The sequence below is a fragment of the Eriocheir sinensis genome, chromosome 54 (assembly GCF_024679095.1).
Source record: "Eriocheir sinensis breed Jianghai 21 chromosome 54, ASM2467909v1, whole genome shotgun sequence".
In the NCBI taxonomy this organism is placed as follows: Eukaryota; Metazoa; Arthropoda; class Malacostraca; order Decapoda; family Varunidae; genus Eriocheir; species Eriocheir sinensis.
In genome coordinates, this window is record NC_066562.1 from 5,206,256 (window position 1) to 5,230,635 (window position 24,380).

General features: G+C 41.7%; 2 protein-coding genes and 1 long non-coding RNA gene across 3 annotated transcripts; 1 reads left to right on the top strand and 2 right to left on the bottom strand.

Moving 5' to 3' along the window:
* Nucleotides 1-552: 552 nt before the first annotated feature.
* On the bottom strand, nucleotides 553-7,983 carry LOC126983596 (ataxin-10-like). The gene is made up of 9 exons (XM_050836410.1): nucleotides 7,673-7,983; nucleotides 7,193-7,367; nucleotides 5,982-6,247; nucleotides 5,645-5,743; nucleotides 4,991-5,249; nucleotides 4,299-4,364; nucleotides 3,473-3,572; nucleotides 1,717-1,907; nucleotides 553-1,008 (listed from the first exon to the last, which is right to left on the bottom strand). Exons 1-9 carry the CDS (start codon nucleotides 7,798-7,800, stop codon nucleotides 739-741), a joined length of 1,554 nt encoding a protein of 517 aa, XP_050692367.1. The 5' UTR covers nucleotides 7,801-7,983; the 3' UTR covers nucleotides 553-738.
* Nucleotides 7,984-11,837: 3,854 nt separating this feature from the next.
* LOC126983601 (uncharacterized) lies at nucleotides 11,838-14,025 on the bottom strand. The gene is made up of 3 exons (XR_007736023.1): nucleotides 13,009-14,025; nucleotides 12,504-12,843; nucleotides 11,838-11,984 (listed from the first exon to the last, which is right to left on the bottom strand). It is a non-coding gene; the product is annotated as an uncharacterized LOC126983601 (long non-coding RNA).
* A 207-nt stretch (nucleotides 14,026-14,232) lies between these two features.
* LOC126983459 (oxygen-dependent coproporphyrinogen-III oxidase-like) lies at nucleotides 14,233-19,652 on the top strand. Its single transcript, XM_050836158.1, has 5 exons — nucleotides 14,233-14,243; nucleotides 14,675-14,822; nucleotides 15,784-15,946; nucleotides 18,137-18,306; nucleotides 19,566-19,652. Exons 1-5 carry the CDS (start codon nucleotides 14,233-14,235, stop codon nucleotides 19,650-19,652), a joined length of 579 nt encoding a protein of 192 aa, XP_050692115.1.
* The last annotated feature ends 4,728 nt before the right edge of the window (nucleotides 19,653-24,380 follow it).

Genomic DNA, 24,380 nt, shown 5'->3' on the forward strand with positions numbered 1-24,380 from the left:
CCCACTGTACGTTATCACCACTGGCTGAGAAGAGCAAGATAAGATAACTCTGAGGCGTGCAAAGAGCAATGAACGTCTTGCTCACAAAATAATAAAAGGAGATAAGGCAGATCTTGTGATGCAGACTCAAGAGGAGTTTGATTTACTGTGCATCATATATAGATAGATAGATAAATAGATGTGCGTGTGTGTGTGTGTGTGTGTGTGTGTGTGTGTGTGTGTGTTTTTACAGCAAAGGAGATGGCTCAAGGGCAACAAAAAGAGTGCAGAGAAAAAAAAAAGCCTGTTACTCACCACTCCCATAATAGACAAAAGTAAAGAGTGGCCAAAAGAGAGGTCAATTTCGGGTGGTGTGTGTGTGTGTGTGTGTGTGTGTGTGTGTGTGTGTGTGTGTGTGTGTGTGAACCATGATTTCTCTAACACCTCATACTACTGTCCTATAGCTTTATTTTCCTGTTTTTCTAAAGATTTTGCAACCATCCTCAACTGTAAATTTCTTCAGCATGTAGCAACTTATAAATAAATACAGTAAAGGCTTAACATAATGCTATAATTCCTTTCTCATGTGCCTTTTATTAGTGGTTTATCATTCCTACAGAGTGGTCATCCAGCCATTGTGCCGATGTCATGTTCCTAGCTGCCCTCTGTTCCTGACTGTCCCCCTTTGTTTACGAATAAAAGATAGCCAGGAATAGGGGGACAGCTAGGAACACGACACCAGCTCTGGCTCACCCCTGGTCAAAGTTCTGGAGGAGGGGAGGATGACGACCGGGGGCGCTGAAGTAACTTAACCTTGCCCCCCTCCTCCACCGCCTCCATCCCCAGCTCCGCCAGGCCGGGGCTCTCCACCACCCCCTCCATCCGTAGCTCCTTGATCCTCTGCTGGTTCTCTATGTTCCCCTCGAGCAGGTTCCGCAGGGCAAAGATTGATGCTTCCTTGATCAGCGGGTTCCTGGCGTCAAACTTGGAGCTCTCAAGTACTAGCAGCAACCCGTCCATTTCCCTGACCTGTGTGGGAGGTGGAATGGGGAGTGTGTAGAGTGCCGTCCCATACTTCATCACCAATAGTTAGTTTTGCTGATTTTTTTATACCACTTGTTATGACTGAGTTTGTAATGTGTCAACTTAACTCTGAAAATCCAATGATCCTAACTTCAATATATTGTTACATTTACATTTTCTTTTGCAAGTCTAATAAAGAGTTTCAAAGAGTTTCCATCCCTAAAATGGTATTAAAAAGCCAAACAAGCCATAGAACTTAATACTAATACCAGTACGACATTTTTTATACCCCTTTTTACGATTGAGTTTGTAATATGTCGACTTAACTCTGAAGATCCAACACTTCTAACTATCTCCGTCCCAAAGATGGAATTAAAAAGCCAGAGCCACAGAACTTAATATTAATACCAGTACAACATTTTTTATACCCCTTTTTATGACTGAGATTATAATATGTCGACTTAACTCTGAAAATCCAACACTTGTGACTATCTCCGTCCCAAAAATGGAATTAAAAAGCCAGAGCCACAGAACTTAATATTAATACCAGTATGACATTTTCTTATACCACTTTTTACGACCACTTGTAACTGCGTCGACTTAACTCTGAAAATCCAGCTAGCCAACTCCATCCCAAACATTGAATTAAAAAACAAACCACCCATATGACTTGATAAATACTACCACTACAACAACATTTAGTCGTCCCCTCACCAGGTCTTGATTGGCAGAGTTGCGATAGACGAGGCTGGCGATGAGGCGGATCAGGTCACACTTGAAGCCGAACGCCGGGTGACCCTCTGCGCGCGCCATCTGCTCCTCGTCGCTTAGGTCCGAGAGCCGGTCGAGGGGCGTGAAGGAGTTCCCCCCCATCTTCCCTATGTCACTTATGCACCTCAGTAATGCTAAAGGGGAGGGAAAACTATAATAGGGGAGGTTGAGATGAGGGCAAAGGAGACTGAAAACCACAAGAAGGGGCCAAGTTGAGGGCTGGGGAAGTAGGTATGGAGTGGGGAGGAAAACACTGATCAGAAGGAGGAAGAGGAGGAGGAGGAGGAGAGTGGAAGCATAGACCTGGAAAAAAGACAAAAGAAAAAAGAGGAAAGAAAAGAAAAGGAGAAAAGTGTAAGGAAAAAAAAGGAAAAGAGCGAGGGAGATTGAAGACAACAGAAGGGAGATAATAAAGAGGACATTGAATTTTATCTTAATTAGAGAGATGCCTTGATCCTTCCCTCCTGACAGTGTTCAAGTCATAGGCAGGAGCACATACAAACAAAGGAAGGATGTTCTTATGTATGTGGTTGAAGATTTATAGTAAGAGGTGTGGAGATGAAAAAGAGGGCATTGAATTTTATCTTAATTAGAGAGATGCCTTGATCCTTCCCTCCTGACAGTGTTCAAGTCATAGGCAGGAGCACATACGAACAAGGAAAGGCTGTTCTTATGTATGCAGTTGAAGATTTATAGTAAGAGATGTGGAGATGAAAAAGAGGGCATTGAATTTTATCTTAGATGGAGAGATGGCTTATCCTCCCCTCCTGACAGTGTTCAAGTCATAGGCAGGAGCACATACAGACAAGGGAAGGCTGTTCTTATGTATGTGGTTGAATATTTATAGTAAGAGATGTGGAGATGAAAAAGAGGGCATTGAATTTTATCTTAGTTGGAGAGATGGCTTATCCTCCCCTCCTGGCAGTGTTCAAGTCATAGGCAGGAGCACATACAGACAAGGAAAGGCTGTTCTTATGTATGTGGTTGAATATTTATAGTAAGAAATCCTAACTGGGTGTTGCTGTGTTCTTCACCTTTCCCCTCTGATTACCTGTTCATGAGAGGCCAACCAGGTAAGGAAAGATAAGGTAGTGATGAAGTATACTCCTGTCTCTTCCCCTCTTCTCCTCATTATCTTTTCTTCTTCCTCTTCCCTTATCTCCTCCTCCTCCTGTACTACTCTTTTCTCCTCCTCCTCCTCCTCCTCACACACTTTTCTTCCTCCTTTTCCTTCTTCTGTACTCCTTTCTTTCCTCCTCCTCTCCTCATCACCTCTTCCCTATCTCCTCCTTTACTACTCCTTTCTTCTCCTCCTCACACCCTTTTCATCCTCCTTTTCCTTCTTCTGTACTCCTTTCTCTCCCCCTCTTTATCTCTTCCCCTATCTACTCCTCCTCCTTCTGTGCTTCTATCTTCCCCCACTCCTTCTCACCAGTCCCTTTTCTACCTCTTCTGTACTCCTTTCTCTTCCACTCTTCCCCTATCTCCTCTTCCTCCTGTGCTTCCTTCTTCCCCCCTTCCTTCTCTCCAGTTCCTTTCCTTCTTTTATACTCCTTTCTCCTCTTCCTCTTCCTCCTCCTCCTGTGCTTTTCTTTCACCTTCCCTCCTTCTCACCAGCCCTTTCCTTCTCCTACTGCACTAATTTCTCTCCTCCCCTCCTTACTACAGTACCTTCCTCCTCCTTGCCTCACACACTCACCCACACTGGTCACAAGGAGGCTTCTGTCTCGCTGCAGGGTCTGGCGCCAGGTGTCAGAGGCGGCTGAGGCACACACGAAGGTCCCCAGCCGTGCCAACACCTGCAGGGCCAAGGGCAGTGTTACCAGGGGATTGTACACGGAAAATATCACGTGGAAACGAGCACGGAGAGGAACAGTGCGACGAGACTTGGAAGTGTTAGAGATAGAGGAAGGATAAGTACTCTTGATGACCTCTCTCCTGGCCGCTCATCTATATTTTCTTACTTTTTATTAATAGGAGCGGCGTTCAGCAGGCTTTTTATTCCCCATTTGTTTTGCCCTTGAGCTGCTTCCTTTACTGTAAAAAATAGCAGATTGAGCAAGGTGAAGGAGGGTCATCACGAGTCCGGCTGCAAAAATGGGAGAAGATGGACTATAAACGATAAAGAAGAAGTTGTGTAGAGTACCATCACCTACTTCATCACCAATAGTTAGTTTTGCCGATTTTTTATAACACTTTTTATGACCGAGTTTTATTAGTGTTTATCTATGAGCCACCACCGCCACCACCACAAACAACATCAACAAACCCGCCATGTGCAGCGTTACCAGACCGTCGTATTCAGAACATTACCGTTATTTTATTAACCCAAAGGAGGCAGCTCATGAGAAAAAATAAATAAATAAATAAAAAAAACTTAGCTAAAACATAAAGCATAACAAAACATAAAAAACATATAAACAAACATAAAAAAAACCCTGCTCTCCACTATGCACCCACCAGCGGTACGCACCTTCCCCGTCCAACACCGCCCAGACACTTGATACAGGAGGCCGAGAGCTTACCTGAGCCGAGCCAGGGTTCATCCAGTCAGTGTCAGCGTGTGTCCTCAGTATGCAGTCTGCTTTACTCTGAGGGGGAGGAAAACACTGATCAGAAGGAGGAAGAGGAGGAGGAGAGTGGAAGCATAGACCTGGAAAAAAGACAAAGAAAAGTATGTAGAGGAGAGAAAAGAAGAGGAGAAGGATAAAAGTGTAAGGGAAAAGAAAGGATAAAGTAGAGGAGGAAGAAGAGGAGAGGAAAAGGACAAGGAAAAAAAGAAAAAGAAGAGTAGGAGGAGAGAAAAGAGGAAGAGGATGAGAAAAGTGAAAGCATAGAGGAAAAAATAAGAAGATAAAGAAGAGGAGGAGGAGGGAAAAGAGGAAAGGAAGGAAAAGAGTGAAACCATAGAGGAAAAAGACAAAAAAGAGGTGAAAAAGATGAGGAGAAGGGAAAAGAAGGGGAGAAAAGTGAAACAATAAAGAGAAAAAAGAAGGAAAAAAGAGGATAAAGAAGAGGAGGAAGGAAAAGAAGAGGAGAAAAGTGAAACCATAAAGGAAAAAAAAGAGGATAAAGAAGAGGAGGAGGAGGGAAAAAAAGAGAAAAGTGTCTGTGTTACCATAAAGGAAAAAGAGGAAAAGTAGAGGAGGAGAAAGAGAAAAGTTAAAGTATAGAGGGAAAAGCTGTGAAGTATAAACAACCTTGATAACCTTCCTACCTTGAACTCGGCCACCAAGAACTCAAGGCTTGGGGGCACATCGGCAGCGGCATGAGGGGCAGCGCTGTGTGTTAGCCTCGCTTCCACCACCTCGAGTACAAGACGCTGGTGACCCTCTGACAGGCCGCCCCAAGCCCCCGCCAGGACCTCCCTCCCGGCCAGCAGCACCTCCAGGGACAGCAGCACGAAGCAGGAGAATTTGGTCTCTGTCTCATAAAGTGTCAGCAGATGTGTGAGAACCTGCTGACCCAAAGATGACCTGAAATGGAGTGTATTGATAAGGGTGTGTTTGCAGTCCCACAGCACAAGTTCTCCTTACTAAAACTGGCCCACTAGATACTTAGATTAGTCAGATAAGTCACATTGATAAGTAACATTAGAATTTCAGGCATAATTGACCTCTCTTTTGCCCTCTTGTTCTGTTTTCTTTCAATGGAGCAGAATCTAGGTGGCCTCTTTTGTTCCTGTTTTTATTTCTTTGCCCTTGAGCTGCCTCCCTTGATGTACATAAGAAAAAATATTACATGCATTGGCCTCTCCTTTGCCCTCCTGTTCTGTTTTCTTTCAATGGAGCAGAATCTAGTTGGCCTTTTTGTTCCAGTTTTTATTTCTCTGCCCTTGAGCTGCCTCCCTTGATGTACAAAAAAAACTTACATGCAGAGTTCCTCCTTGAGATCAGCTTCCAGGAGACAGTTGTGCAGGATCATGCAGGCCGCCTGAGCCACCTCCTTGTCCGGGAACAACAGCACGTCTCTGGGAGGGGCACAAGACTTAACTGGTGGTCATCTGGTATTCTCTTTTTCATGAACAGCAGCATAGCTCTCTAAGGGACACCATCATCTTCTGTTTAATGTCAGGGTTCCCATAATCTCTCATAAGGTTAGATGATATGCTTCCAACTACTTCTGTCCATTGCCTCAGCCTCTCCAAAGCTACACGAAGCACCATCAAAACAGACCATAGAAGAGTGGCTGTCCTCGGCAAACCTTACTCTAGCAGCAGCTTGAAGTACGGCCAGACAATCCGCCTTGTTTTGGAGTTCGCCGCCACCAGGTTGCCGAGACATGTGACGCAGGAGGAGGCGAGGGTGTGGTGTGCCGTCCTCCACTCAGACTCAGCGCTCCCCTCCCCCTCCTCCGCCTCCACAGCACGGCCATCAGGGGAAGGTTCTGCGGATGTGTGAGCTGCCTCTGGTGCCTTGAAGGTCCACTGGATGCAGGACAGGATGGACTTCAGGAGCTCCTCAGTCTCTGCCAGCTGAGGACATGTTGAGGGTTAGGGTCTTAGCAAAAAGGCCAAATCCTTCCTTCTGTTCTAACCTCTCATTCTGCTTTTCTTTTGCTGGACCAGTACTTTTTTTTTTTTGTTTTTTCCCCTTAGCCCGGTAGCTGCGGGGATCATGTTTCTTAATGGTTCCTCTAAGCAAGAAAAATGAGAAAAAATCATCACTCACACGAACCAATTCATAATATATAGCAAAGAATTTGTGATCAGTTTATGTATCATCTATTTTGGGGGTTTAAATCATGACACAAATTAGGCCCATCGCTGCTACACGGTAAAGCCACAAATTTGGCCCGTCGCTGCTACACGGTAAAGCCACAAATTTGGTCCGTCGCTGCTACACGGTAAAGCCACAAATTTGGTCTGTCGCTGCTACACGGTAAAGCCACAAATTTGGTCCGTCGCTGCTACACGGTAAAGCCACAAATTTGGCCCGTCGCTGATACCAGGTTAAGGTGCCTCCCTTGCTTAGATATTTTTTCCCTGAATTCAGAGTCCTTACCAATCAAAATAGTTGGCCCTCCCAGCTTTCAAATTATGAGTTGTTACAGGGATTTCACCTTTTTGTTCATACATTTTAGAACATCACATGGCTATAATGTTGCCAAGTTATCCAGTAATTTGTGTGCAAGGCAAATCTTCTCAAACATTTTGGGACTCACACACCCGCATATGACAAGGTTTACATAGAGGTTGTGTTAGTATTGCCAGGGGTAGTTTTATGAGCATAGTGATGGTTTGACAAGGCTTCTGCACCATGAACATGAAAAACACTCATGAGAACCCAACTAATCTCCTTTGTTATGGCCTTTATAAATGTTTGCTGTGAGAGCCAAAAGCACCTGAGAGTACAGGCTTTAGCACATTATTGTCTTTGAAGCCTTGTGGTAAGACATTACAGCACAGTGGCAGCCTCACCATCAGCTGGTTCCTGGCACAGTTTGGCAAGGCATTCCTGAGGCAGCAGAGGGCGCCCGACACCACCTTGAGGCTGCTGACGGCTGGCTGGCCGGCCCCCTCAGCCCCCCATTTCCCCGCCTCCCCTTGGATGATGCCACACAGGCCCCACAGCACAGAGGGGCTCAGCTGCCATCTAAAAACAAGCCAAATTACCACGTTTAAAATTTGCTATATTAACGCGCCAGTATCTCACCTCCCACTTTAAAGAGTGTACTCTTCTGCTGTCATACATGTCTTCTCCTAACCTTCAAATCTCTCAGAAAAGCATCAGAAAAAGTGTGAAGATCTAAACAAAAACAAGTGTGAAAATTGCAATGAGCCTGGCAGCTGCTGGGGGATGGGGGGGGCGGGGGGGGATTGAGTACCTCAATATGCCGAAATGTGGACAGTAGGGGATTTAAGGGGGCGAAGCTCCAAGGGTGTGAGGCACCTCCCCACCTGTCAGTCTCCGTGAGGCGTCGCTGCAGCAGCCTCAGCCTGGCCACACACTGCGCCAGGTCCCCGTTCTGCTGCAGGAGGGCCGCCTCGTCTGACAGGCCCAGCGGCTCCTCCTTCCCTCCACTCATCACCTCCGGCCGCCAGGACTGGACTGGGCAGGGCAGGGGTCCAAAAGGCCAGCTGTTGGCAGCTCCCACAGCAGTCCCAGGGTGGGCGGGGTGCGGGCGGCGGGAAGTGTCAACAAACGCACGTGTCCCGCCCCGCTGCCAGGCGCCGCGTTGGGCTCAGCCGCCGGGGAGAGAGGAAAAAGTGTCCCACGTGGGCTTAGCTCGAACATTTATATAATTATTATTATTATATTAACTGTGGGATGGAGATGAGGGTACATACATGCTAATCCCTATGACGTAATGATAAAAAATAAAAGCTGTAAATATACGAAACTTGTTATGATCACAAGTACGTATTGGTTTTATTCATGATCGAGGTTGATGCTGAAGATAGTGATGATTAGATAGACGTGAATAACAAAAAGAAAAAAGAAGCACTGAAGTAAGATACAAGATCACATGAAGAAGAGGAAGAAGAAGAAAAAGAGGAGGAGGAGGAAGAAAATAAAAAGAACAAGAACAAACAATAAGAGAGGAGAAGGAAGAAGAAGAACAAGAAAAGGAAAAAGAATAATAATTAGAAGCACTGAAACAAAAAGAAGAGAGACAGAAGAGGAGGAGAAAGAAAAAAAAAGAAAAGGGAAAGGAGAAGTAAAAGCTAGGAAGGAGAATAAGAAGAAAAAAAGGAAAGATAAAAAGGAGGAAGAGGAAGAAAAGGATCAATTAAAAGGGATACGAAGGAGAAAAGAAAACGAAGAGGTTAAGAGGAGGAAGAAAAATACGAAAAGGGAAAGGAGGAGGAAAAGGAAGGAGCTGTAAAAAATTTAAAAAATAGGAAAAGATAAGGAAAACCCAGAAGAGGAGGATTAATATTAAAGGAAAGGAGGAGAAGGAAAATAAAAGAGGAAAGGAGGAGGAAAAGGAAGGAGCTAGAACATGAAGAGAAACAGGAAAAGAAGATAAGAAAAACCCAGAAGAGGAGGAAGGGGGAGAAAAAGAAGAGGAGGAGGAGCACCTGCCTAACATCACGTACACCAACATCATTCTTCCTTTTCAACGGGACCACAATTACACCTGGAGGAGCTCTCTACCTGTAATACCTCCATCTCTCCACAATTTTCCTCCTCTCTCGGTCTCTCCCTCCCTCACCTGCCCGCCGCCTCAAGTACAGGTGTGGGCGAGTGTAATTAACCTGAGACTCACCTGTACGCCCGTGATAAAGGTGAGATAACGGTTGAAATAAGGTGCCGGAGTCTGGAGTAAGGTGTAATTTTATGCTTTTGTGGCAATAATTAAGTAAGATAATGATTGAAATATGATGTAAGGACTGCTAATATGCTTCTCTTTCATAGTAATAAGTAAGATAGTGATTGAAAAATGGTGTAAGGACTGTTAATATGCTTCTCTTTCATAGTAATAAGTAAGATAGTGATTGAAAAATGGTGTAAGGACTGTTAATATGCTTCTCTTTCATAGTAATAAGTAAGATAATGATTAAAATATGGTGTAAGGACGGCTAATAGGCTTCTCTTTGGTAGTAATTAAGGTTTACTATGCCATTTTAGGTAAGATAAGTAAGATAATGATTGTAATAAGTTGTGAGGACTGCTGTTATGCTTCTTTTTCATAATAATTAAGGTTTTTATATATTTTTTAGGTAAAATAAGGGTAAATCTTAGGAATAGCGGCTCCTAGTGGGTGCGTGTTTAGGGCACTTTGTGGTGGTAATTACAACATTTCTAGCACGTACGACGCGGTTTTGACAAGCGGACAGGCGTGTTTATGTCACAAGGGTGTATTTTTCCGCGCGGGCTCTTCCCTTTCTTCACCCCAGAGCTCGCAGTCTCATCGCCCATCAACTTGAAGAAATTGTGAGGCTAGCATGGAAAAATACTCCCCTTGGGACATAAACACGCCTGTCCGCTCGTCAAAACCCCGTCGTACGTGCTAGAAATGTTGTAATTACCACCACACCGTGCCCTAAATGCACACCCGCTAGGAGCCGCTATTCCTAAGATTTACCAAAATAAGTAAGATAATGATTATAATAAGGTGTGAGAACTGATTAACGAACAGTACTAACAGCTCTGGTCAGGGCAGGGGATAGGCATAACTTGAAAAGTGGCATAACTCGAAAAGTAGAAATTTGCGACGGAAATGAGGTACAAAATCGTGCAATTCACTATATCTATCACCAGAAAAACATGAACCACATAAGAAAATCGTTGGTTGGGTGAAACCATGAATTGTCCGCTCTTTTTTTACTAGGAAGCTATTTTGGAACTAATCAAATCCCCTTAGCTGTGATGTTTTGGTATGTACAGAGGCACAATGAAGGCTGCACATCTGTAAGAATTGATTGTTGATGAGTTATGTTTGTGGCGTTGTCTCTTCCAGCCCCAAGCCATCCTGTGATAGTGTGTTGGCAACATGGCGTCACGTTTGGTGCGAGGCGTGGCGAGGACCATGACCACAGTGGCAGCTGTCAAGGTCCCAAGGATGTCCAGAGCTGGCAGGTGAGGGCTATATAAATTTTTACATGGCCTGGAAAATGTTGATTATGCCCATTTCTTCCAGCTGGCCCCAGAGACAACAATAACACCACTAGGGGTCGATCTCAAGCTCCAAAACCCCAGGCTAAGAACTCAAAAGAGAGAACATTATATTCGACAAGACAACTCTCCTCACGAAATTGACCTCTCTTTAGGCCACTCATTACTTCTGTCTTTGTGGGAACAGCGATTAGCGGGCTTTTTTTTTTTTTTTACACCTTTTTTTTTGTTGCCCTTGAGCTGTTTTTTATCTTCTTCCTTTTCCTATTTCTCTCATTTTTTCCCTTCTCCCTTTTTTTCTTAATTTTTCTTTCATTTTGGTGCGTGTATTTTTTTCTTCGTCCTTTCCTTCTCTCCCACATGCACTGCTTTCTTCCTTTCTTTACCTTAACTGTAAAAAAAAAAACAAAAAAAACCAGGTGGAATAAACTACCCAAAAGTGTTGTCCGCAGCCCTTGCGTCAACACCTTTAAAAATAGATTTGACAACTTTGAGAGAGATGCTCAGAGAAGAGGCAGCCTTATAAGTAGTTAGCTTCCTGCCTCTGTACTATCACTAAGGTAAACAAGAGTGCCATGCTCTGTAAGGTAAGAGGAGTTTACTAAAGCGTCCACACTCCAAACTACTCTAGAACCTTAGGAGTGGGAGGCATTTCAAAGCTGTATCCCAACACATGAAGAAAAGAAAATATGTAATAAAACACTTGTGGACTTGTTTCACTTTTCTATTTCTTCTTTTTCTTCTTTCTTTTCTTATTTTTCTCTTTTTCTTCTTTTTCTTCCTCTTCTTTTTTTTTCTTCCTTTTCTTATTCTCTTATTCTTTTTCTTCTCCTTTTTTTCTTTTTTTTCCTCTTCTTTTATTCTTCTGCTTCACCCTTTTCTTATTTGATGCCCTTGAGCTGTTTACCATAAAAAATCTACATCTACAATAACACCCAGTAACCTCACTCCTCCACCAGGTGCGTTGGCGCCACAATGATGGTGTCAGGCGGTGTGGCACTCTACGCAACACACCAAAGCACAGTGTCAGCCGCCCAGAAAGCCGCTCCCTCCCTCGACACTTCAACCTTCATGGCCGCTCCCATCACTGAACTCAAGGCACTGGAAGACAACCCCAACGACATGAGGACCAGGATGGAGCTGATGATTATGAGGATACAGGTTAGCGAGTTTCATTTTTAGTTTGTTGTATAGAAAGTCTCATTAGTAAGGCGACATATATGAATTTTCTGAGTCTAGACCTGTAGCAACTGTTTGGGGTTTTGTTAGGTTAGGTTAAGTTAAGGGTATCTTCAAACACATGATAGCCAGCACCTTATGGTATAAATCAACAAAGAATGACCTCACTTTGTTGTATAGAAAGTCTCATAACTAAGGAAGCATATATGAGTTTTCTGAGTCAACACCTACTGTAACTGTTTGGGTTTTTGTTAGGGAAGGTTACATTTAAGGTATCTTAAAATACATAATAGTCAGCACCTTTTAGTATAAATTAACAAAGAATGACCTCACTTTGTTGTATAGAAAGTCTCATTTGTAAGGCAACATATATGAATTTTCTGAGTCTAGACCTATAGCAATTGTTTGGGGGTTTTGTTAGGTTAGGTTAGGTTAAGTTTAGGGTATCTTCAAACACATGATAGCCAGCACCTTATGGTATAAATCAACAAAGAATGACCTCACTTTGTTGTATAGAAAGTCTCATTTGTAAGGCACCATATATGAGTTTTCTGAGTCAAGACCTATAGTAACTGTTTGGGGTTTTATTAGGTTAGGTTAAGTTAAGTTTAGGGTATCTTCAAACACATGATAGCCAGCACCTTATGGTATAAATCAACAAAGAATGACCTCACTTTACTGTATAGAAAGTCTCATTAGTAAGGATACTAAGGAAGCATATATGAGTTTTCTGAGTCAAGCCCTATAGTAACTGTTTGGGGTTTTGTTAGGTTAGGTTAGGTTAAATTTAGGGTTTCTTCAAACACATGATAGCCAACACCTTATGGTATAAATCAACAAAGAATGACCTCACTTTGTTGTATAGAAAGTCTCATAACTAAGGAAGCTTATATGAGTTTTCTGAGTCAAGACCTATAGTAACTGTTTGGGTTTTTGTTTGGTTAGGTTAGGTTAAGTTTAGGGTATCTTCAAGCACATGATAGCCAGCACCTTATGGTATAAATCAACAAAGAATGACCTCACTTTGTTGTATAGAAAGTCTCATTAGTAAGGAAGCATATTTGAATTTTCTGAGTCAAGACCTATAGTAACTGTTTGGAGTTTTGTTAGGTTAGGTTAGGTTAAGTTTAGGGTATCTTCAAGCACATGATAGCTAGCACCTTATGGTATAAATCAACAAAGAATGACCTCACTTTGTTGTATAGAAAGTCTCATTAGTAAGGAAACATATTTGAATTTTCTGAGTCAAGACCTATAGTAACTGTTTGGGGTTTTGTTAGGTTAGGTTAGGTTAAGTTTAGGGTATCTTCAAACACAAGATAGCCAGCACCTTATGGTATAAATCAACAAAGAATGACCTCACTTTGTTGTATAGAAAGTCTCATAACTAAGGAAGCATATTTGAATTTTCTGAGTCAAGACCTATAGTAACTGTTTGGGTTTTTGTTAGGTTAGATTAAGTTTAGGGTATCTTCAAACACATGATAACCAGCACCTTATGGTATAAATCAACAAAGAATGACCTCACTTTGTTGTATAGAAAGTCTCATAACTAAGGAAGCATATATGAGTTTTCTGAGTCAAGACCTATAGTAACTGTTTGGGGTTTTGTTAGGTTAGGTTAGGTTAAGTTTAGGGTATCTTCAAACACATGATAGCCAGCACCTTATGGTATAAATCAACAAAGAATGACCTCACTTTGTTGTATAGAAAGTCTCATAACTAAGGAAGCATATATGAGTTTTCTGAGTCAAGACCTATAGTAACTGTTTGGGGTTTTGTTAGGTTAGGTTAGGTTAAGTTTAGGGTATCTTCAAACACATGATAGCCAGCACCTTATGGTATAAATCAACAAAGAATGACCTCACTTTGTTGTATAGAAAGTCTCATAACTAAGGAAGCATATATGAGTTTTCTGAGTCAAGACCTATAGTAACTGTTTGGGGTTTTGTTAGGTTAGGTTAGGTTAAGTGTAGGGTATCTTCAAACACCTGATAGCCAGCACCTTATGGTATAAATCAAGAAAGAAGAACCTCACTTTGTTGTATAGAAAGTCTCATAACTAAGGAAGCATATATGAGTTTTCTGAGTCAAGACCTATAGTAACTGTCTCGGGTCTTGTTAGGTTAGGTTAGGTTAAGTTTAGGGTATCTTCAAGCACATGATAGCCAGCACCTTATGGTATAAATCAACAAAAAATGACCTCCATTTATTGTATAGAAAGTCTCATTAGTAAGGATACTAAGGAAGCATATATGAATTTTCTGAGTCAAGCCCTATAGTAACTGTTTGGGTTTTTGTTAGGATAGGTTAGGTTAGGTTAAGTTTAGGGTATCTTCAAGCACATGATACCCAGCAACTTATGGTATAAATCAGGAAAGAATGTCCTCACTTTGTTGAAGAGAAAAGGAAAAGAAAAAGAAGATGAAAAAAGAAAATTAAGAAAAAAGAAGAAAATAAAAATAATAATAAAAATAATAATAATACAACCAGGTCATAACAACTAGGTCAACACACGCCCTTATTCCAGAGTGAGTTTTGCCGAGCGCTGGAGGGCGAGGAGGGCGGCACCAAGTTCACGGTGGACCGTTGGCGTCGACACAACCCCAGCGAGGGCGGCGGCATCACCTGTGTGCTGCAGGACGGCAAAACCTTCGAGAAAGCTGGCGTCAACATCACCGTCATGACCGCGCCACTTTCTAAACAACTCCAGGCCAGCATGAGAGCGAGGTGTGTGTGTGTGTGTGTGTGTAGGTTTGCTTTGTATTATTCACTTTTATTTATATTTTTCTATCTGATATGTTTTATTTTTTAATTTTTTCTTATTTGATGCTTTTGGCCTGCTTTTCATTAGTATCAGAAATGGGATAACTTGATGAGGATGTGCTATTTTGTTCGTCCATCCATACAGTGCTAACTCATCTACTTCTTGCTATAAGGGAAACAACATTATACATATCTAGATAAACAAAGGCAATCCAGTATACTTATTCCATCTTTTGGGTAATAACAATACTACCCTCATACTGTCCCATATCTATGTCTACTATGTGTGTGTGTGTGTGTGTGTGTGTGTGTGTGTTTTAAGGGATCTCAATAATAATAATAAAAACAGTTAAAATAATAATAATAATAATCGGGCATGCCATCATCCCCCACAGAGGCAAGTCACTACCAGAGGACAAAAAATTCACCTTCTTCGCGGCAGGCATCAGCTCCGTCATCCACCCCCGGAACCCCCACGTGCCAACCATCCACTTCAACTACCGCTACTTTGAGATGCAGGACGAGGACGGCAACAACAAGCATGTGAGGGGGGTGGGGAAGGGGGCAGGGAGGGAAGTAGAGAGGGAGAGAGAGAGAGAGAGAGAGAGAGAGAGAGAGAGAGAGAGAGAGAATACAGGAATACATGGAGCCAGATGAATTGATAGATACATAGACAGATAGATAGATAAATGATGAGAGAGAGAGAGAGAGAGAGAGAGAGAGAGATGGACAGACAGACAGACAGACAGATGAGAAGACAAACAGAGAAAGAGGGAGAGGGGAGGAGAAGTCAGCTATTTACATAAGATTAACGTTTTCATGAGTATATTTAGTAATAATAATAATAATAATAAGCAGAAAAGAAAAAGGAGAAGTAGAAGAAAAAAGAGAAGAAAAAGAAACACTAATATGCTGTGCTTCCTAGTACTTAACCCGGTAGCTGTGGGGACCATGTTTCTTAAAGGCCACTCCCTCTAAGCGAGAAAAATGAGAAAAAATCATCTCACGTAAACCATTTCATAATATATATCTATGCATTTGTGATCAGTTTATGCATCATCTATTTTTGGGGTTTATATCACGGCAAAAATTTGGCCCGTCACTGCTACATGGTAAAGGCACAAATTTGGCCCGTCGCTGATACACGGTAAAGACACAAATTTGGCCTGTTGCTTCTACACGGCAAAGACACAAATTTGGCCCGTCACTGCTACATGGTATAGGCACAAATTTGGCCCGTCGCTGATACACGGTAAAGACACAAATTTGGCCTGTTGCTTCTACACGGCAAAGACACAAATTTGGCCCGTCACTGCTACATGGTATAGGCACAAATTTGGCCCATCGCTGATACACGGTTAAAGAGACACAGAGAGAGAGATAGAGGGATGGAGGAGGCAACTTCTACACAAGACAAGCCTACTTAACACTTCAAAACATCATCAATGCTTCAAAACATCATCAACGCACACCACTGACTCCCTCCCTCCTTCCTTCCTTGCAGTGGTGGTTCGGTGGTGGGACGGACCTGACCCCATATTACCTGGTGGAGGACGACGTGAAGCTCTTCCATGGGGTGCTGAAGTCCGCCTGTGACCGCCACCACCCCAAGCACTACCCCAATTTCAAGAAGTGGTGTGACGACTATTTCTTTGTTAAGTTTAGAGGTGTGTGGGGGAGGAGGAGGAGGGGGGTTAGGGGGGGGGAGGAGTGTGTGTGTGTGTGTGTTTGTTTATGTTATGCTGTATTTTTTATCTTTTTCATTATGTGTTTTTATATTCTTCCTTTTCCTATTTCTCTCATTTTTCCCCTTCTCCCTTCTGTGTGTGTGTGTGTGTGTGTGTGTGTGCTTGTTTATGTTATGTTTTATTTTTTATCTTTTCAATATGTTTCTTTTATCTTCTTCCTTTTCCTATTTCTCTCATTTCTTCCCTTCTCCCTTTTTTTCCTTAATTTTTCTTTCATTTTGGTACGTGTATTTTTTTCTTCATCCTTTCTTTCTCTCCCACATTCATTGCTTTCTTCCTTTCTCTACCTTTTTACCTGATGTTATTTTCCTTTCTTTCTTTATCTTTATTTTTTCATTATGTTTTTCATCAAGCCTCATTTTCCGTCTCAATCCTCGTACTGACCCCATGCTAACCTTGCCCAGGGGAGAGACGAGGCGTTGGTGGCATCTTCTTCGACGACTTGGAGGACGAGGACCCGGAGAAGGTGTTTAAGTTCGTCACGGATTGCGCTGAGTCTGTCGTCCCCTCGTACCTTCCGCTGGGTGAGTGTCCGAGGCTTCTATTCTCAAACATCTATTAGTAGTAGTATTAGTATTAGTATTATCAACTTCCATTACATTAGGAAACCATGCTCAGACCTTTTGTTACAGTTAAGAAAAGTATTATTAAGAAAAGTCATAAGTCAAAAAGTTAAGAAAAGTAAGTTAAGAAGTAATCATATGTTCTTACCTGCCCTCAGTGGTAAACTTCCTTATTTCTCTCATACCTGCCTTCTACCTGCCTTCCTCTCCCTCTCTTTCTTTAAACTACCTCTTTCCTTCTCAGTGGCCTTCCTCTTCCTTCTTTCTCTCTCCCTTACCTGCCCTTCTTTCCTCCTCTTCTTTGCCTCCCTCTCCCTGTCTTTCTTTAAACTACCTCTTACCTTCTCAGCGACCCTCCTCTTCCTTCTTTCTCTCTCCCTTACCTGCCCTTCTTCCCTCCTCTTCTCTGCCTCCCTCTTCCTTTCTTTCTGTAAAACTACCTCTTTCCTTCTCAGCGACCCTCCTCTTCCTTCTTTCTCTCTCCCTTACCTGCCCTTCTTCCCTCCTCTTCTCTGCCTCCCTCTTCCTCTCTTTCTGTAAAACTACCTCTTACCTTCTCAGCGACCCTCCTCTTCCTTCTTTCTCTCTCCCTTACCTGCCCTTTCTTTCCTCCTCTTCTCTGCCTCCCTCTTCCTCTCTTTCTGTAAAACTATCTCTAACCTTCTCAGCGACCCTCCTCTTCCTTCTTTCTCTCTCCCTTACCTGCCCTTCTTCCCTCCTCTTCTCTGCCTCCCTCTTCCTCTCTTTCTGTAAAACTATCTCTAACCTTCTCAGCGACCCTCCTCTTCCTTCTTTCTCTCTCCCTTACCTGCCCTTCTTCCCTCCTCTTCTCTGCCTCCCTCTTCCTCTCTTTCTGTAAAACTACCTCTTACCTTCCCAGCGACCCTCCTCTTCCTTCTTTCTCTCTCCCTTACCTGCCCTTCTTCCCTCCTCTTCTCTGCCTCCCTCTTCCTCTCTTTCTGTAAAACTACCTCTTACCTACCCAGTGACCCTCCTCTTCCTTCTTTCTCTCTCCCTTACCTGCCCTTCTTCCCTCCTCTTCTCTGCCTCCCTCTTCCTTTCTTTCTTTAAACTACCTCTTACCTTCTCAGCGACCCTCCTCTTCCTTCTTTCTCTCTCCCTTACCTGCCCTTCTTCCCTCCTCTTCTCTGCCTCCCTCTTCCTTTCTTTCTTTAAACTACCTCTTACCTTCTCAGCGACCCTCCTCTTCCTTCTTTCTCTCTCCCTTACCTGCCCTTCTTCCATCCTCTTCTCTGCCTCCCTCTTCCTCTCTTTCTGTAAAACTACCTCTTACCTTCTCAGCGACCCTCCTCTTCCTTCTTTCTCTCTCCCTTACCTGCCCTTCTTCCCTTCCTTGCAGACTCTCTCCCCTCCTCATCCCACCCTCCACTCCTTCTCCCTTCCATCTATCCCTCCTTCTCTACCTGTCTCATTATCTCCCTGTGAAAATAAGAAATAGTAAAAAAGAAAAGAAGAAAAGGAAAAAAAAAAAATAAATCAATGCCCATTACATCCCTCCATCATTCTCCTTTTCTTTTCGTCACAGTCAAGAAGCACAAGAACGACGCTGTGTCCGAGGAGCAGCGGCGGTGGCAGCTGCTCCGACGTGGCCGCTACGTGGAGTTCAACTTGGTGTATGACCGCGGCACCAAGTTCGGGTTTGCCACACCCAACGCACGCATCGAGAGCATCCTGATGTCCCTCCCGCTGCATGCCGTGAGTGTTCTAGTGCTTCTGTGCCTGTGGGGGGGGGTGAAGGGATGTGTGGGTGTGGGGAGTGTGAAGGGATATGTGGGGGTGGGGGTGTGAAGGGGTGCATGTGGGGGTGGGGTGGTTGTGGGAGGGGGAAGGGATGTGCATGGGGTGGGTGGGGGGGGGACCTAACCTAACCTATGCAAGAGTAACCTAACTTCACTTCTTCCTCTTCCTCTTTCGACCTCTGATGCCTTATATTGCTTCCTTGATCTCTTCTCCTAGGTCATAATTCCTTCCTTTAGTTCTTCTTCTCCTTCTTCTTCTTCTACTACTTCATCTTCTTCATTTAACGTTCTCATTTTTCCTCCTGGGGTTGGACAGGCTATGAGTCTCTTCCACTCCTGACAATCATGTACTCTTTCCTCCCTGGCATTCATCCCTCTCATGTCTTCCTCCACACACCATATCCAGGTCTTCTTCAGTCTTGTAGCTGGTTACCTCCTCCTGTCTCAATAACCTATACTAACTATTTTCCTCCTGGGGTTGGACAGGCTATGAGTCTCTTCCACTCCTGACAATCATGTACTCTTTCCTCCCTGGCATTCATCCTTCTCATGTCCTCCACTGCACATCATATCCAGGTCTTCTTCAGTCTTGTAGCTGGTTACCTCCTCCTGTCTCAATAACCTATACTAACTATTTTCCTTATGGGGTTGGACAGGCTATGAGTCTCTTCCACTCCTGACAATCATGTACTCTTTCCTCCCTGGCATTCATCCTTCTCATGTCCTCCACTGCACATCATATCCAGGTCTTCTTCAGTCTTCCAGCTGGTTACCTCCTCCTGTCTCAATAACCTATACTAACACACCTTGAGCTAACTCCACACACACACATAAACACACACACCTTCTGTCTCAATAACCTATACTAACACACCTTGAGATAACTCCTTCACACACACACACACACACACACACACACCTTCTGTCTCAATAACCTATACTAACACACCCTGAGATAACTCCACACACACACACACACACACACACACTTAAACACACACATCTTCTGTCTCGGTAACCTATACTAACACACCCCTGAGCTGACCCCTTCACACACACTTAAACACACACATAAACACCCACACCTTCTGTCTCAATAACCTATACTATCACACCCAAAGATAACTCCTTAACACACACATATAAACACACACACACACAAAAAAAAAAACTTGCACCAATCTCAAATCATAATCGTAATGGTTCTCTCAACAGCGATGGGAGTATATGCACCAGCCAGCGCCAGGCAGCCCAGAGTACAAGATTACAGAGGTGCTTAAGAACCCTAAGGACTGGGTGTAGGGGAAGAGGCAAGACGAGAGGAGGAGGAGAAGAAGGAAGAGTGAAGAAGGAGTGAAGAAGAAGCAAGAATGACCAAGATAAGTGCAATAGAAGAAAATGAAATTGGGAAGTGTATGTGTGTTTGTGTGTGTGTGTGTGTGGAATCAATGTACTAGGAAAAGGTTAAGGAAAGAGAGAATGATTAGAGGAGAAGGTATATGTGGAGCCCAGACATGTCAGCATTCCCCGATGGTGCTACAGAAGTTGTGTTGTGTTGTGTTAGGGTGGTGATTCTTGAGACCATATTGAGGGTTTGTGTGTCTGTTAGGTGGGTTTGTTTTGATTCTGCTGTCTGTTAAGTGAGGGCTGTTTGTGTTGTCTGTTAGGGTAGCTCGGATCTGTGTTGTCTGTTAGGGTGGTGATTCTTGAGACCATATTGAGGGTTTGTGTGTCTGTTAGGTGGGTTTGTTTTGATTCTGCTGTTTGTTAAGTGAGGGCTGTTTGTGTTGTCTGTTAGGGTGGCTCTGATTTGTGTAATCTGTTAGGGTTCGTGATTCTTGAGACCATATTGAAGGTTGATGGCTCAGTTTGGTGGTGTTGTTTTGATTCTGTTGTCTGTTAAGTGAGGGTTTTGTCTGTTGTGTTAGGGTTTGATTCTTGAGACCATAATGAGTGTCTGTGTGTCTGTTCAGTGGGTTTATTTTTATGCTGGTGTCTGTTAAGTGAGTGCTGTGTTTCTGTTGTCTGTTAGGGTGGTTCTGTTTTTTTGTCTCAATCATCTGTTACGGGATTTGTGTTGGCTCTTTGTATTGCCTGTTATGTGGTTTTTGTATTGTTTTTGTATTGTCTATTATGTGGTTTTGTGTTGTTTTTGTATTGCCTTTTAGTGTGTTCTGTTTTCTGAGTGCTCATAGTGGAAAACAAAGGGAATGGGGTCTCAGTCTGCATTGTACACTGGCAGAGGTAACATCCACTCGCTCATGTCCGCTTACGTTCGTGCTGTAGTGTGCGATCTTTGTGTTTTCAGCATTAAAGTGTGCGTTCATTTTGCTTTATGAGTTTTTGGGCTTTACGAGTTTTGGGGCTGTACGAGTTTTGGGGTTTGCGAGGAGAATTACAGAACGAATTAAACTCATAATCCGAGGTATGACTGCACGTCCTTGTATAGTTGAATAGGTGTGAATTTTGAGAACCTGTTATGTGACTTTCCACTTCCGAACAAGACAGTCATTCCAGCTCCTCTCGTGTGTTCCTAGCGTTAAGGTTGCCGAAGCGAGGAACAAAAGGAGGATAATGTAGTACGTCTAATGCCAAGAACTGTGTGCCTTGAAGCTGTGGTGTGAACTTTGTGAAGATATTTTCGAACACAGTGATGAAAGGAATGTGTTTATACTGTGTGGGTGTGGGTGTGTGAGAGAGAGAGTTTGAGTGTGTTCAAATTCTGTCGTTATCTTTCTACAGACTTTTATGATCATTCTGTTGTCATTTTCCTCAACTTTGGTGATGAGAGAATAGAAATGTGTGTGTGTGTGTGAGTGAGTCCGTAAATCCTGTCATGGTCTTCCTGCGGACTTTTACGATCATTCTGTTTTTATTTTCCTCAGTTTTGGTAATGAGGGAATGAGAATGTGTGTGTGTGTATGTGTACGTGTGTGTGGGTGGGTGTGTACAAATCCTGTTATGATCTTATTGGCGACTTTTACGACCATTCTGTTTTCATTTTCCTCAATTTTGGTAACGAGAGAATGTAAATGTGTGTGTGTGTGTGTGTGTGTTTATGTGTGTGTATGTGTGTGTGTGTGTGTGCATGAACCTAACCATACATGACATGGCTGATATTCTTTCCTTTTATTGGAAGTGTTAGATATCCATGACTTACGATTTCACGACTCAACTATTGAAACTCCGAGTCCGTGCAATACAACGTCACGCAGTATTCACTTTTAGTAGATTTTTATGTTAGTGATTTTCTTGTTGATTGTCTCAGTATTCTCCTCTCTAAAAAAGACATTACGTACTTATGATATAGCGAGACGTTTGTGAGAAGTTTGTGAGCATAGTAATAATAGTAGTAGTAGTAGTAGTGAAGTAGTAGTAGTAGCAATAGTAGTAGTAGTAGTAGTAGTAGTAGTAGTTTGTGAGCAGTTTTGTCTTTCTACTCCTTACATTAATTTGAGGTTTTAACGCAAATAAATAATAAACCGTGGAGTGTGAAGAGTTACATTTTTATAGACCGTGGATTGTCCACTCTAAAAATGCACCTTGTACTTAGAAGCGGGTGGGAACTTGGCTGTACATTTCTACTGTTTTTTTTTTTTTTTTTTTTCCCCACTAAGAAGTATTAAAAATTTTGTAACTAGGAAGGATAAAAAAAATTCTCAGTACTTAAAAAGATGTAGGAAGAGATATTTTTGTTATTATTATCATTATTATTATTATTATTATTATTATTATTATTATTATTATTATTATTTCTTATTTATTGATTGATTGATTTGCTTTTTCTCTATTTGATCGGAAAGAGAACGCCAAGTGTGATTTTATAGTCGTACACAAGTTTTGATGACCACCTGTTGTTAGTGATGTTCTTGTTTCGTTATGTTTTCCAAAGTTGTACTAATTAACTTTCTCTAATGTGGTTTTATTGATATTTTTGTTCCGTAATGTCTTTCAAAGTTGTGTTAATTAACTTTCTCTAATGTGGTTTTATTGATATTTTTGTTCCGTAATGTCTTTCAAAGTTGTGTTAATTAACTTTCTCTAATGTGGTTTTATTGATATTTTTGTTCCGTAATGCCTTTCAAAGTTGTGTTAATTAACTTTCTCTAATGTGATTCTATTGATATTTTTGTTCCGTAATGCCTTTCAAAGTTGTACTAATTAACTTTCTCTAATGTGATTCTATTGATATTTTTGTTCCGTAATGCCTTTCAAAGTTGTATTAATTAACTTTCTCTAATGTGATTCTATTGATATTTTTGTTCCGTAATGCCTTTCAAAGTTGTGTTAATTAACTTTCTCTAATGTGATTCTATTGATATTTTTGTTCCGTAATGCCTTTCAAAGTTGTACTAATTAACTTTCTCTAATGTGATTCTATTGATATTTTTGTTCCGTAATGCCTTTCAAAGTTGTATTAATTAACTTTCTCTAATGTGGTTTTATTGATATTTTTGTTCTGTAATGCCTTTCAAAGTTGTACTAATTAACTTTCTCTAATGTGGTTTTATTGATATTTTTGTTCTGTAATGCCTTTCAAAGTTGTATTAATTAACTTTCTCTAATGTGGTTTTATTGATATTTTTGTTCTGTAATGCCTTTCAAAGTTGTGTTAATTAACTTTCTCTAATGTGGTTTTATTGATATTTTTGTTCTGTAATGCCTTTCAAAGTTGTATTAATTAACTTTCTCTAATGTGGTTTTATTGACATTTTTGTTCCGTAATGCCTTTCAAAGTTGTATTAATTAACTTTCTCTAATGTGGTTTTATTGATATTTTTGTTCCGTAATGTCTTTCAAAGTTGTATTAATTAACTTTGGCTGCGTTTTGTGATCTTAATGTTGATATTGATTTTATACTTGTGTGTTTAAGAATAATTATATATACACAAATCCGGAAGACTATAAGAGACTCGCACAACCATCATTTTGTACTTATGTTATTTATATATTGTGATTTTCTTGTTGATATTGATTTCTTACTTGTGATTTCTATTAATTAGTTTCTTAGTCATCCCTAAAGAATAATTATATATACAGCAACCCAGGAGACTTTAATAGACTCGCACAACCATCATTTTGTACTTATGTTATTTATATATTGCGATTTTCTTGTTGATATTGATTTTATACTTGCGATTCCTATTGTTTTCTCAGTCATCCCTTGAGTAATTATATATACAGCAACCCAGAAGACTTTAATAGACTCACACAACCATCATTTTGTACTTACGTTATTTATATATTGCAATTTTCTTGTTGATATTGATTTTATACTCGTGATTCCTATTGTTTTCTCAGTCATCCCTTGAGTAATTATATATACACCAGCTCGGAAGACTGTAATAAACTATCGCTCACTGTTATTTTGTACTTACGATCGTTATATAGTGTGACTTTCCTGTTGATATTGATTTTATACCTGTGATTACTGGTAGTTGTTTTCTCAGCCGACCGGAACAACACCATCTCAATTTGAATTAGAAAAGATTGTTAAAATTATATCAAGGTTCACTAATTAACCCATCCGCTGCGATTGGCACGGATTTGGCTTTCACTGGTAGCCTGGTAACATACACTCCCAGGTCTTTCTCTGCCTCTGTGGTGGATAGTGGAGTGTTTTCCATGTGGTATTGGTGTGCTGGATATCCACTCCCAAGGTGCATGACTACATTTTTCTTCATCGAATTGTAACAGCCACTTTTTGTTCCATTCCTGTAGCTTGGTGATGTCTTCTTGTAGGAAATCCACAGTCAAGAAATTAAAACCTTGGCGCACAGAATGGTAACTCGCCAAACTGACCTCCAAATGACCTCCTACTGTAGATATTTTAAAGGTCAGATAGATTGTATTTTATCATAAAGAATTTATATTGCACAGAATTGATGTTTTATTGTCTACATCTTGAAGTCGGATGAACCGCTAACATTCTATCCTGCTGAGCGTAGTAACGTGAGCATGGAGAAACTGAAAAAGGGATTAGCAAGATAGAAAGAAAGAAATTAAAGTGTTATATTGGTGTTTGGGTGA